The 12,215-nt window shown below is 43.1% G+C and overlaps 1 protein-coding gene across 1 annotated transcript in view; it reads left to right on the top strand.

Moving 5' to 3' along the window:
* Positions 1-12,215, top strand: part of smarca1 (SNF2 related chromatin remodeling ATPase 1) — a 77,570-nt gene that overhangs the window by 4,046 nt on the left and 61,309 nt on the right. Inside the window, exons 3-4 of the mRNA XM_080187427.1 lie at positions 5,803-5,889; positions 6,948-7,114. Coding sequence (XP_080043553.1) covers positions 5,803-5,889; positions 6,948-7,114 — 254 coding nt within the window. The remainder of the gene's footprint in view (positions 1-5,802; positions 5,890-6,947; positions 7,115-12,215) is intronic.

Raw genomic sequence — 12,215 nt, 5'->3', positions numbered from 1 at the left:
GGGAGGCCTTGCATTGGAACTCGGAATATTCTAACAAAGGGCCTTTGAGTTTTTTTTCTCATTCACATATTGATGGCCTATTGTTTATTACCAGAAATTTCTATAATGTTATTTAATAAGCAATAGTCCTCAGCATTATATTTCTGTACCGTGTATAGAACAGTGAAGTATTAGTTTTGAAAACCTTTGCTGCACTTATTTTTAATAACCTCAGCTCCCCGATAGCTCCTTGGATTATGACAAAACAAGAATATTTTGAGCCATTACTCGTTTAAGATGAAGATGAGGGGAATTTCTTTTCCCCCAGAGGGTTTGAGAGTGTCTGGAACTTCCTTCCTCAAAAGGCAAGAAACAGAACCTTTGAATGTTTTAAAGGCAGTGCTGGATAGATTCTTGATTAACAAAGGAGTGAAACATTATTGGAAATAGACAGGAATATGGGGTTGAGGTTATAGTCAGTTCAACCATGACCTTCTTGAATAGCGGGAGTAGACTCGAGGGGCCAAGTGGCCTATTCCTGTTACTAATTTGTATGTCCTCAACATTATATTTCTGTATGTAAGGACTTCCACTGGGAGCAGAATCAAGCAATGCAATTAAACTAACCCTTTGTGTTTGTATAAGTAATTGAGTCTTGTGTGGGGCTCCTCCACAAGAAGCAGGAAATCTGGGCAGCTGAGTACCTTGAGTTTATTTTGTGTGATGTTAGACAGGAGTAGTTGGAATATGTACAGTGTTTGACAAACTTATTTGTGTTTAATATTCTGAAATTGTCCACCAGGATAGCATGAGTATGTTTCATTTGGCCAAGTTCTCTGTTTAATCAAGAGTTTAGCAGAGATGGTTGCTTTTGTTCGGGGAGTTCCTCGTATTTGCTTGCATCCTTTTGATTGGACGTTTGAAGAGAAGAATTCTTTGGTATTGGTGAAGTGGGTGGATAGCTAGACGAAAATAGAAACATAGAATCATAGAAACCTTGCAGTACAGAAAGAGACGGTTCAGCCCATAGAGTCTGCACCAATCACAATCCCACCCTGGCCAGACCCCCATATCCCTACATATTTTACCCACTAATCCCTCTAACCTATGCATCTCAGGACACTAAAGGGCAATTTTAGCATGGCCAATCAACCTAACCCACACATGTTTGGACTGTGGGAAGAAACTGGAGCACTTGGAGAAAACCCAAGCAGACATGAGGAGAATGTGCAAACTCCACACAGACAGTGACCCAAGCCAGGAATCAAACCCAGATCCCTGGAGCTGTGAAGCAGCATTGCTAACCACTGTGCTACCGTGCCGCCCATAAGAAGTTTGGCTTCAGCCATGAAATAAATCTCAAAAGGTGGTGCCAGAGTGGGGTGTTATTTTGGGAGCTGAAATTGGATATCTCTTTTTTGGTAATATCTTTGGAGTTCAGAAATGGTTAATCGTACAGCTACACTGAAACTTAGGGAAGGCTGAACCATTGCTGATTTTCATTGCAGCGGTTTTGCTCAGTATTACTGTGCACCATGTATGGTTTTTCAGAGCTCTTAAGTGATGTATTCTGCATAGATTTACATCAAAGGTTGGTCTTTTGGACATTTTCCCTGAAGGATTTTTTTTCAGTTGTTCTGAATTTTTCTTGCCCAAGTAGCTCAAGGTTATAAACATATTAAGCAAAATAGGATTTGGAGCCAGAATTACTTCAGCGTACCGTCAACTCATTGCTGTCGCTGCACTTACCAAAAATTACAAGCATTGTGGAACATGCCCCTGTAAAGAAGACTTTCAAATAATAGACACATGTCTTTTGATTTATTTAACTTCATTTATGCTCTGTAACAACGGTGGTGTTAGGAATGCCTGCTTCTGGCATGCACAGCTGAAACACTGTATGGAGAGTGGAATTAAAATTTAAGTGAGCTCCCAAGGATGTGAAACCACAACCCCAAGAAAAAAATTGAAAAAAATAACTGTACATTGCTCTCCAGCTGCTTAGCTTGGCATGTTGTAGCAGATGCTTCAGGCCTGTTTCCCCACTGATGCCCCACATGGCATCAGTTTGGGAGAAATTTGCCAATTTTATTCAAATGATCCTGACCCTGGAACCTTGGACAAGGATCCTGTTGGATAGTGGCCCCCCCCCACCCGCCCGACCCACCCCATGCACTCCTGCATATGTGCCGTGGTTCGGCGAAAATCAAATCCGGGCACCTAGGCCTGGGATGTACTGCGTTAATTCTGTCCAGGACAACGGATATGTGCTAATAACTATGTCATGGAGCAGCACAGTGGCACTGCTGCCTCACAGCGCCAGGGACCTGTGCTCAATTCCGGCTTTGACTGCCTGTGTAGAGCTGGTATGTTCTCTCTGTGCCTGCGTAGGTTTCTTCTGGGTGCTCTGCTTTCCTCCCACACCAAAGATGTTTGGCCCTTAGGTTGATGTAATGAATGTATGCTATCATACTGGTTTTCAGTTTTTTTCTGTGTAGGATCATGCAATTATTGTCAAAGTTGGGGGACCCCTGTCCTAATTTTGGAAAGGAAAACATAACAAAAAAACATTTTTATTATTCTTGCAAATCAAGAAGCCAAATACATAAAAATCTGATGGCCTAGACAGAATGTGGATTTGAGGCCACAGTCAGGTCAGCCATGTTCCTACTGAATGCTGGAGCAGGCTTGAGGGGCCGAATGGCCTATTCCTGCTCCTAATTCTTGTGCTCATATCAGATCCCAGTTTAAAACCAGTGCATATTATGTAAACAAAATTCAGATCACAATTAGCAATTCCAATTCTTTCTAACTTTCTACTCGCATAAGGCAGCACAGCGGTTAGCACTGCTGCCTCACAGCACCAGGGTGCGGAATTCGATTCCCGGTTTGGGTCACTGTCTATGTGGAATTTGCACCTTCCCCATGTTTCTGTGTGGGTTTCCTCCGGGTGAACAAAAATAAAGAAAATTACAGCACAGGAACAGGCCCTTCGGCCCTCCAAGCCTGCACTGACCATCCTGTCCGACTAAACTAAAAACCCCTATCATTTTCCTCTATTCCCATCCTATTCATGTATTTGTCCAGATGCCCCTTAAAACTCACTATCGTATCTGCTTCCTACCTCCCCTGGCAGCAAGTTCCAGGCACCCAACACACTCTGTAAAAAAAAACTTGCCTCGCACATCTCCTTTAAACCTTGCCTCTCGCACTTTAAACCTCTGCCCCCTAGTAATTGACTCTTCCACCCTGGGAAAAAGCTTCTGACTATCCACTCTGTCCAATCCCTTATAATCTTGTGGACTTCTATCAGGTCACCCTTCAACCTCCATCGTTCCAATGAGAACAAACCAAGTTTCTCCAACATCTCGTCATAGCTAATGCTCTCAATACCAGGCAACATCCTGGTAAATCTTTTCTGTACCCTCTCTAAAGCGTCCACATCCTTCTGGTACTGTGGCGTCCAGAATTAAACACTGTATTCCAAATTTGCCTAATTAAGACTCTATAAAGCTACAACATGACTTGCCAATGTTTAAATTCACTGTCCTGGCTGATGAAGGTAAGCATGTCATATGCCTTCTTGACTACCTTCTCCACCTGCGTTGCCACTTTCAGTGACCTGTACACCTAGATCCCTCTGCCCATCAACACCCTTAAGGGTTCTGCCATTTATTGTATATTTCCTATCTTTATTAAACCTTCCAAAATGCATTACATCACATTTGTCTGGATTAAACTCAATCTGCCATCTCTCCGCCCAAGCCTCCAACTGGTCTGTATCCTCTGATGGTCCTCATCATTATCCACAAATCCATCAACCTTTATGTCATCCGCAAACTTGCTAATCAAACCAGTTACATTTTCCTCCAAATCATTTATAGGCACTGATCCCTGAGGAATGCCACTTGTCACAGCCCTCTATTCAGAAACATTCCCTTTCACTGCTTCCCTCCATCTCCTATGACCAAGGTGAGATTCCGAAAGCTTGTGCTGCCGGATAAACTTGTTGGACTTTAACCTGGTGTTGTGAGACTTCGTACAGTTCTACAACCAAGCCAGTTTTGTATCCATCTTGCCAGCTCACCTCTGATCCCACACAACTTCACCTTCTACACCAATCTGCTATGAGGTACCTTGTCAAAGGCCTTACTGAAGTCTATGTAGACAACATCCACTGCCCTACCCACATCAAATATCATCATCACTTTCTCAAAAAACTCGATCAAGTTAGTGAGACATGACCTCCTCTTCACAAAACGATGTTGCATCTCGCTAATACGTCCACTTATTTCCAAGTGGAAGTAAATCATGTCTCAAAGTGTCCTTTCCAATAATTTTCCTATTGTAAGGCTCACCACCCTGTAATTACCTTGATTATTCTTGCTAGCCTTCTTAAACAAAGGAACAACATTGGCTATTCTCCAATCCTCTGGGACCTCCCCTACAGCCAGTGAGGATGCAGAGATTTTTCTCAAGGCCTCAGCAATTTCCTCATTTGCCTCACTCAGTATTTTGGGCTATATCCCATCAGGCCCTAGGGACTTGTCTACTTTAATGTTTCTCAAGAACCCCAATACCTCCTTTTGATGTCAACATGACTCAAACTATCTACACACCCTTTCCCAGATTCATCATCCACCAAGTTCTTCTCTTTGGTGAATATTGATGCAAAGTAGTCATTTAATACCTTGCCCATTTCCTCTGCCTCCATGCATAGATTCCCTCCCCTGTCCTTTAGTGGGCCAACCCTCTCCTTGGCTACCCTCTTGCTCTTTATATATGTACAAAAAGCCTTAGGATTTTCCTTAATTCTGCTGGCCAATGGCTTTTCGTGATCCCTTTTAGCCCTCCTTACGCCTTGCTGAAGTTTCTTTCTACTTTCCTTGTACTCCACACTTGCTTCGTGTGTTTCCAGCCTCCTAGCCTTGACAAATGCTCCCTTTTTCCCTTTGATTAGGCTCATATTAACTCTCGTTATCTAAGGTTCCCAAAACTTGCCATACTTATCCTTCATCCTTACAGGGGTGTGCCGGTCCTGAATCCTGATCAACTTGCACTTGAAAGCTTCCAGTTTCCTTCCATGGCCTGAAAAATGTGCTGGTTAGGTGTGTTGGCTGTGCTAAATTCTCCCTCAGTCTACCCAAAGAGATGCTGGAGTGTGGCAACTGGGGGATTTTCACAATAACTTCATTGCAGTGTGAATGTAAGCGTACTTGTGACACTAATAAATTAACTTTAACTTTTAGTTTGAGTCATGTTGACATCAAAAGGAGGTTATTGGGGTTCTTGAAGTGGTGATTAAATTTGACAAAGTTTTGATTTGACTTTTAAAGTATTTTTCCATGAGGGCATTGGAATGTTATGATAAATTGAATGCAGTGCATTTTCTCTGCAAAGGGAAGATGGGAGCACTTATCTACATTTTCCGAAGTAAAGCATTATTATTCTTTGTTATATCCCATATTGGCCTCGTAGGTAAAGGCATCACCTAGTGCAAATTCAGACTATATATATCCAGAAGTTTCCAGGTTCACGTTTTGGCTTTTGTAGCATTAACTGATTGAGGACAAGCAGCATTGCGAGTGCTGCAGTTGGTTTCAGTGCGCTTGGCCTTGGGGAAGGGAAAAGGTGATTGGAGGAATGCGGCAAATATCAAGAAGCAGAAAGAGGGAGGGTGTTGGTCAAACTGTTAGCATGCAATGCCACAGAGTTTAAATAAAACCTGTGCAGTTTAGTGAACTTATTGACTCAATGGGCAAAACTAAAGTTTTGAAATAAAAAGTATCGTGAGACTGATTTTATGTTGTTTCCAATTCTTAGAGCTATGTTTCACCTTTGCAACTTAAAATGTCACTGAAGACCTCAAATCAAGGGAATGAAGTGGATCCTGAATATGAAGAGAAAATGGTAAGATTTGACCAGCAAATCTGAAACTGTAAGGATGAAATATACTGTGCCGTTAAAGCTCTGATGTTTGTGGAGTTGTGTGTGTACGTGTGTGTGTGTTTTGGGGGGGGGTGGGGTTGGGTACAGTGTGGAGAGGAGGAGGGGAGTGTAGGTAAGGGGGCTCTGAAGTGGGTGAGGGGTAACGGGCCAGTGATTTTGCAGCCGTAAAGAGGCATTCCCTGTCAAATTTAACGGCAGGACCTGATTACCATTTTTCAAGTCCATTTCCCAATAGCAGCAAGTCTGGTTGAAGGGATGACTGGCTGGCAAGTGGATAATCCTCCCTGACTAGGCCACAGCCACGATGTTTAGAGGAGAGAGAGAGAGAGATATCAGGCTTGGTGGGGGGAGGAAGCAGGAGGTATTGGAGGAAGAATGGAGAAGGTCACAGGGGCTGGGGGGGTGCTGGTCTACAGAGGGGAGGAGGAGAGAGACCGTAAGGAGCTGTAGAAGAGATGTAGGGGAGAGAACTACGGACGCCATACAAGATATCAAGTAGCATCAGATCTCTTGTGGGGTTGGTGAGAAGTTCCAATCATCTGGGAGATTTACATGTTTCCTTGGAAACATGTGGGAAAGCACTTCTCTTGAAACAATCTTATTGTGAATTCAAATTGTTTAATTTGAATTATCTGTTAATTTAGAAGTTTCTTTGGGAAAATAAATGGCACTGATGATCTTTAATTTGAATTGCTAGCTAATACAATTTTTATCCAGCTAAATTCTGCTGTCAAATGCCAGGACCTGACTGTAAAATATTCTGTTCCTGATGAATAAAGTTATATAATCTTTTGATATTTTTATTTTGTCTTTATTGATTTACCGCAAGTAATGTTTTAAAATAAAGCTTGGAGAATTTTGGGTTATTTTCCGAGGTAGGGGTGGGGAAGGAAGAACCTTCTCCATTGTCACAGGCAACAGTGGTTCCACCATATCTGATTGAAGTAAGGACAATTTTATGCAAGTGAGGAAGTTTTTAATGAAAACTTGTACTTTTGTTTTGGCTTTCTCCTCAACAGAAAATGGACCGGACCAAAAGATTTGAATTCCTTTTAAAGCAGACAGAGCTGTTCGCACATTTTATCCAGCCAGCTGCTCAGAAAACCCCATCGTCCCCACTGAAGTTGAAACTGGGAAGGCCTCGAACAAAACAAGATGAAAAACAGTCACTGCTTTCAGTTGGAGAGTAAGCACTCTGTTATTGATCAAAAACCTGGCACTTTTACAAACTGTTTTAATTGTCTTTGTCTTTCTAATGCCTCTTACGGGGGCACAGTGGCTAACGCTGCTGCCTCAATGCCAGGGACCTGAGTTCGATTGCGGCTTGGATCACTTTGTGTGGGATTTGCACATTCTCCCTGTGTCTGCAAGGGTTTCCTCCTGGTGCTTCCGTTTCCTCCCACAGTCCAAAGATGTGCAAGCTAGGTCGATTGGCCATGCTAAATTGGCCGTTATGGTCAGGGGGACAAGCTAAGGTAAATGCACAGAGTTGTGGGGATAGGGCCTGGGTGTAATTGTGGTTGGTGCAGACCCGATGGGCTGAATGGCCTCCTCCTGCACTGTAGGATTCTATGATTCATAATTTGACTGACTTTTTGTATATCCCTTTGCCGTTTTCTTTAATCCCAAGGCTGCTAAACCCAATAGCAGATCTCTTGTCACAAGTTAGAAAAGTGACCATTACCCCATGCTTTCCTTTCTCACTTTATTTTGACTGAAAGTTTTTTCTAATGTACTTCCAAATTTTGATGAACTGTTGCCTATCTAAAGCAGTAACTAACCTTTGTCTTTTCAATTACTTATCAATCTCCTGCATATTTCCAGCAGGTCCATTAATATCTGAAGGGAAAATAGGTATGACAGCAGCATTTTTACAAAACGTTCTATTTCTGTGGATGTGGTACAATTGCAAATGATGAACAGTTATGTTGATTTTGATTTGATTTATTATTGCCACATGTATTGGAATACACTGAAAAGTTTTGTTTCTTGCATGCTATACAGCCAAAGCACACCATTCATAGAGCACATAGAGAGGGAGAAAAGGAGAAGGTGCAAAATAGAGTTATACGTACAGATAGGGTGTACAGAAAAATCAGCTTGATATATAGTAGATCCATTCAAAAGTCTGAAGGTAGCAGGGAAGAAATTGATCTTTGATTTGATTTATTATTGTCACATGTATTAGCCATACATTGAAAAGTATTGTTTTTTGCGCGCTATACGGACTGAGCATACCATTCATAGAGAAGGAAACAAGAGAGTGCAGAATGTAGTGTTACAATCGTAGATGGGTGGAGAGAAAGATCATTAAGGGCAGGTCCATTCAAAAGTTTGATGGCAGCAGGGAAGAAGCCGTTCTTGAGTTGGTTGGTAAGTGAACTCAGACTTTTGTAGAATGAAATTTGAGAAGCACAGAACTGGAGTAAAAGATGGAATTACAAAGCATGCTGGGCACAGCTTGCAAGAAGCCGGTTCACTCTGGTGCCATTTTGGAAAGAGTCTTAAGTTGGTTTGCGCATGTTCTCAGACAACGGAAGAAGGTGGAAGAAAGAGGCTCTGATTTTAACAGCATGGCCACACGAGGCTCCTAAGATCGCACTCAAGGCCAACAGGGAATGCCATTCTGGGAGCCTCCCCCCCCCCCCCCCATTACTTCGGGGCAGCCATTCCAGTAAAATCAGGGCCAGTATGTCTGGGGTGCATGGGGTCTTTGATTATGCTGGCTGCTTTTCTCAGGCAGAATAGTCAGTCAGTTGAGGCAGTATGGACATTTTGTTTCTTGAACCCGGTCCTGATGATATTTAATGATGTGCATGTAGCTGCAGTTTTGTTCAGAGAGGTGTTATAATCCAGTTAAAATTGAATCATAGAATTGCTACAGTGCAGGAGGCCTGCACTGACAACAATCCCACTCAGGCCCCATCCCTGTAAACCCCACATACTTATTCTGCTAATCCCACTGGTACTAAGGGACAATTTAGCGCAGCCAGTCAAGCTAACTTGCATATCTTTGGAGCACCTCAAGGAAACCCACACAGACACGGGAAGAACATGCAAACTCCACACAGACAGTGACCCGAGGCCAGAATTGAACATGGGTTCTTGGCACTCTGAGGCAGCAGTACTAACCACTGTGCCACCGTGCCGCCCTGTTAGGGAGCAATAACATTTTGTCCAAAGACAACAACGTCTGACATCTCAGTCACTCACGAGGAGGATAAAGCAACAAGGTTCCATGGTTTTAAACAAACAATATTAACTTTACTATTGAAAGTCAGAAAAGTAAAACAATCTATAAAATCCAATTTAAATTCTAGCATTCGTAATTAACATGACATAAGTATGAATTAATAGGCAAACTGTTCGAATGCACCACGCTACATATTAAATGGCAGGTGTGACCAAGATGGTTCCATGGATTTCTCAGAAACACAACCAGACATCAGTGACCACTGAGTCAGAAAATCTCATTAAAACTGACTCCCTCATAAGGGATTCCAACTCTTTGTTTTCAAAGAGCTAGCCTCTGAATCCCCTCAAAAACCGCTCCAACCAGGAGTGCTCACCTCCCGATGGTTCTGTCTCTTCTCCAGAGACTGTGTTCTGTAGGATTTACATACTTGCAGCCCTCCCTCTAATTACTGGTACACTTCCTGAATGGCTGTAAATTGAGAGAGGGGAGTGTGCAGCAGGACCTGGGTTTCCCAGTGCACCAGTCACTGGAGGTAAGCACATAGGTCTGATTTTGATTTATTATTGCCACGTGTATTTACATACAGTGAAAAGTATTGTTTCTTGCGTGCTATACAGACAAAACATACCATTCATAGAGAAGAAAATGAGAATGTAGTGTTATAGTCATAGCTAGGGTGTAGAGAAGGATCAACTTAATGCCAGGTAGAAGTCGGACAGCAGTAGGAAGAAGCTGTTCTTGAGTCGGTTGGTACGTGACCTCAGACTTTTGTATCTTTTTCCCGAAGGAAGAAGGTGGAAGAGAGAATATCCAGGGCACATGGAGTCCATAATTATGCTGGCTGCTTTGCTGAGACAGTGGGAAGTGTGGACCAAGTCAATGGATAGGAGGCTGTTTTGTGTGATGGGTTGGGCTACATTCACGACCTTTTGTAGTTCCTTGCAGTCCTGGGGAGAGCAGGAGCCATACCAAGCTGTGATACAACCAGAAAAAATGCTTTCTATGGTGCATCTGTAAAAGTTGGTGAGAGTCATAGCTGACATGCCAAACTCCTTGGTCTTAGGTGCAGTAGGCAGTAAAGAAGGCAAATGGTATGTTGGCATTCATTGCGATAGGTTTTCAGTACAGGAGCAGGGATGTGTTGTCGCAATTATACAGGGCCTTGTGAGGCCACACCTAGAATATTGTGTGCAGCTTTGGTCTTCTTTTCTGAGGAAGAGTGTTCTTGTTCTCGAGGGAGTGCACCGAAGGTTTGTCATCTGATTCCGGAGATGGCGGGACTGATGTACAGGGAGAGATTGACTTGGTTAGCATTGTTTTTGCTGGAGTTCAGATGAATGAGGGGGAATTTCATGGAGACTTATAAAATTCCAACAGGACTAGACAGGATATCTGCAGGAAGGATGTTCCCGATGATGAAGGTGTTCAGAACCAGGGATCGCAGTCTGAGGATTCAGGGTAAACCATTTAGGATGGAGATGAGGAGACATTTCTTCATCCAAAGAGTGGTGAACCTGTGGAGTCCATTACCCCAAGAAGTAGTTGGTGCCAAAACATTGAATGTAGTCAGGAGGCGGCTACATATAGCACTTGGGGCAAATGGGATCAAAGATTATGGGGAGAAAGCAGGATTAGGCTGTTGAGTTTGACCATTAGCCGTGATCGCGATGAATGGTGGAGCAGGCTCAAAGAGCCAAATGGCCGCCTCCTGCTCCTATCTTCTATGTTTCCATCTCTTTTGCAGACTGTTAGATTCATTAAGATGGCGCTTCCCCTGGGAATCTATTCTCCCATCTGCACCAAGCTATAAATTGTTCTCAAGGCTTCTGTGCCTGGCATGAAGCTGGTGATCTTCCACCATCTCCTGGGCTCTCCAGGACCTCTTTGAGCCGTATCTGCCTGGAGCCTATTAACAGCTCCCAGAGCTCCTCTGTGAGTTGCAAAGCGCACAAGGTCTTAACTGTAACTAAATGCTGCACTCAGTGGCTCCCAGGGCTTTTTCGAGCTCTAACTGCTTGGAGTCTGCTAACAGCAGCACCCTTAGGTATTCTCCCCTGCTGCAGAACACTCAAACAAATTGAAACCAGAGAACGCTCTTAAGCTCCACCAGCTCCCACAACATTTTAGCCTTTCAGTGTTCACTGAACGTTTTATACTAATTTAGCGCTCACTCCCAAAACAAGGTATCTCTCTGGACTGCACTTTTTTGTAAGCAGTGTGGACATCACATCTGCAGTTCTGCAGCTATGTAAGCCCATCTGCTGTTTAATGGCTCCACTTTTTCTATTTTGACTCTACTAAACAAACATGGGGAACTTTCTGAACTGCCATTTTCTTTTGGGGGTCCTGACAATCTGTAGAATTTTCGGTCTCCTGGGCAGCTGTGTGCCCAACTTGGAAATCAGTTAAATAGTGTGTGATGGCATTGGGCGTGCATCCCAGTATCACTACACACTTGACACTTCACAAAGCGGGCACAAGCATGATTGGGCATGTGCCCAGTGATAATTAGTGGGGTGAATAAAAACCCCAATTAACTGGAATTTAACATTGCCCGCACGGTAACACTGGCGGGTGGTCCAAACATTGTTGAACATTTTTATTCCAAGCGCAGGATTAAAGGCCACTGCTGGCTACAATACTGTGGAATTAGACATTTGTAGGGGCGATGTGTTCGATAGTATGAAAAGAGCTTTGTATGTTGGGTCCATTAGAGTGTTGCGTTGTAGAAGGTAAACATTATGACAGGGTCAGTGTTCATTTTAAAATTGCAGGTGGAAAGCCTTGACACAAATGTGGTACATGTTTAATTTGCAATATTGCCAAAATTAAGTCACACATCTCAATATTTTCCCAAATGCTCTGTGACTGGGTATATACAGTAAGAAGTCTGACACCAACAGGTTTAAGTCCAACCAATTTATTTGATAGTAAACTCACAAGCTTTCGGGGTTTGTCCCTTCGTCAGGTGAATGGCGAACCCCCCATTCACCAGACAAAAGGACAAACCCCAAAAGCTTGTGAGTTTACTATCGAATAAATTGGTTGGACTTAAACCTGTTGGTGTCAGACTTCTTACTGTGTTTACCCC

This window comes from Carcharhinus amblyrhynchos, chromosome 4, assembly GCF_965287045.1.
Source record: "Carcharhinus amblyrhynchos chromosome 4, sCarAmb.v2.hapA, whole genome shotgun sequence".
Taxonomy (NCBI): Eukaryota; Metazoa; Chordata; class Chondrichthyes; order Carcharhiniformes; family Carcharhinidae; genus Carcharhinus; species Carcharhinus amblyrhynchos.
This window is presented reverse-complemented; position numbering and strand designations above follow the sequence as displayed.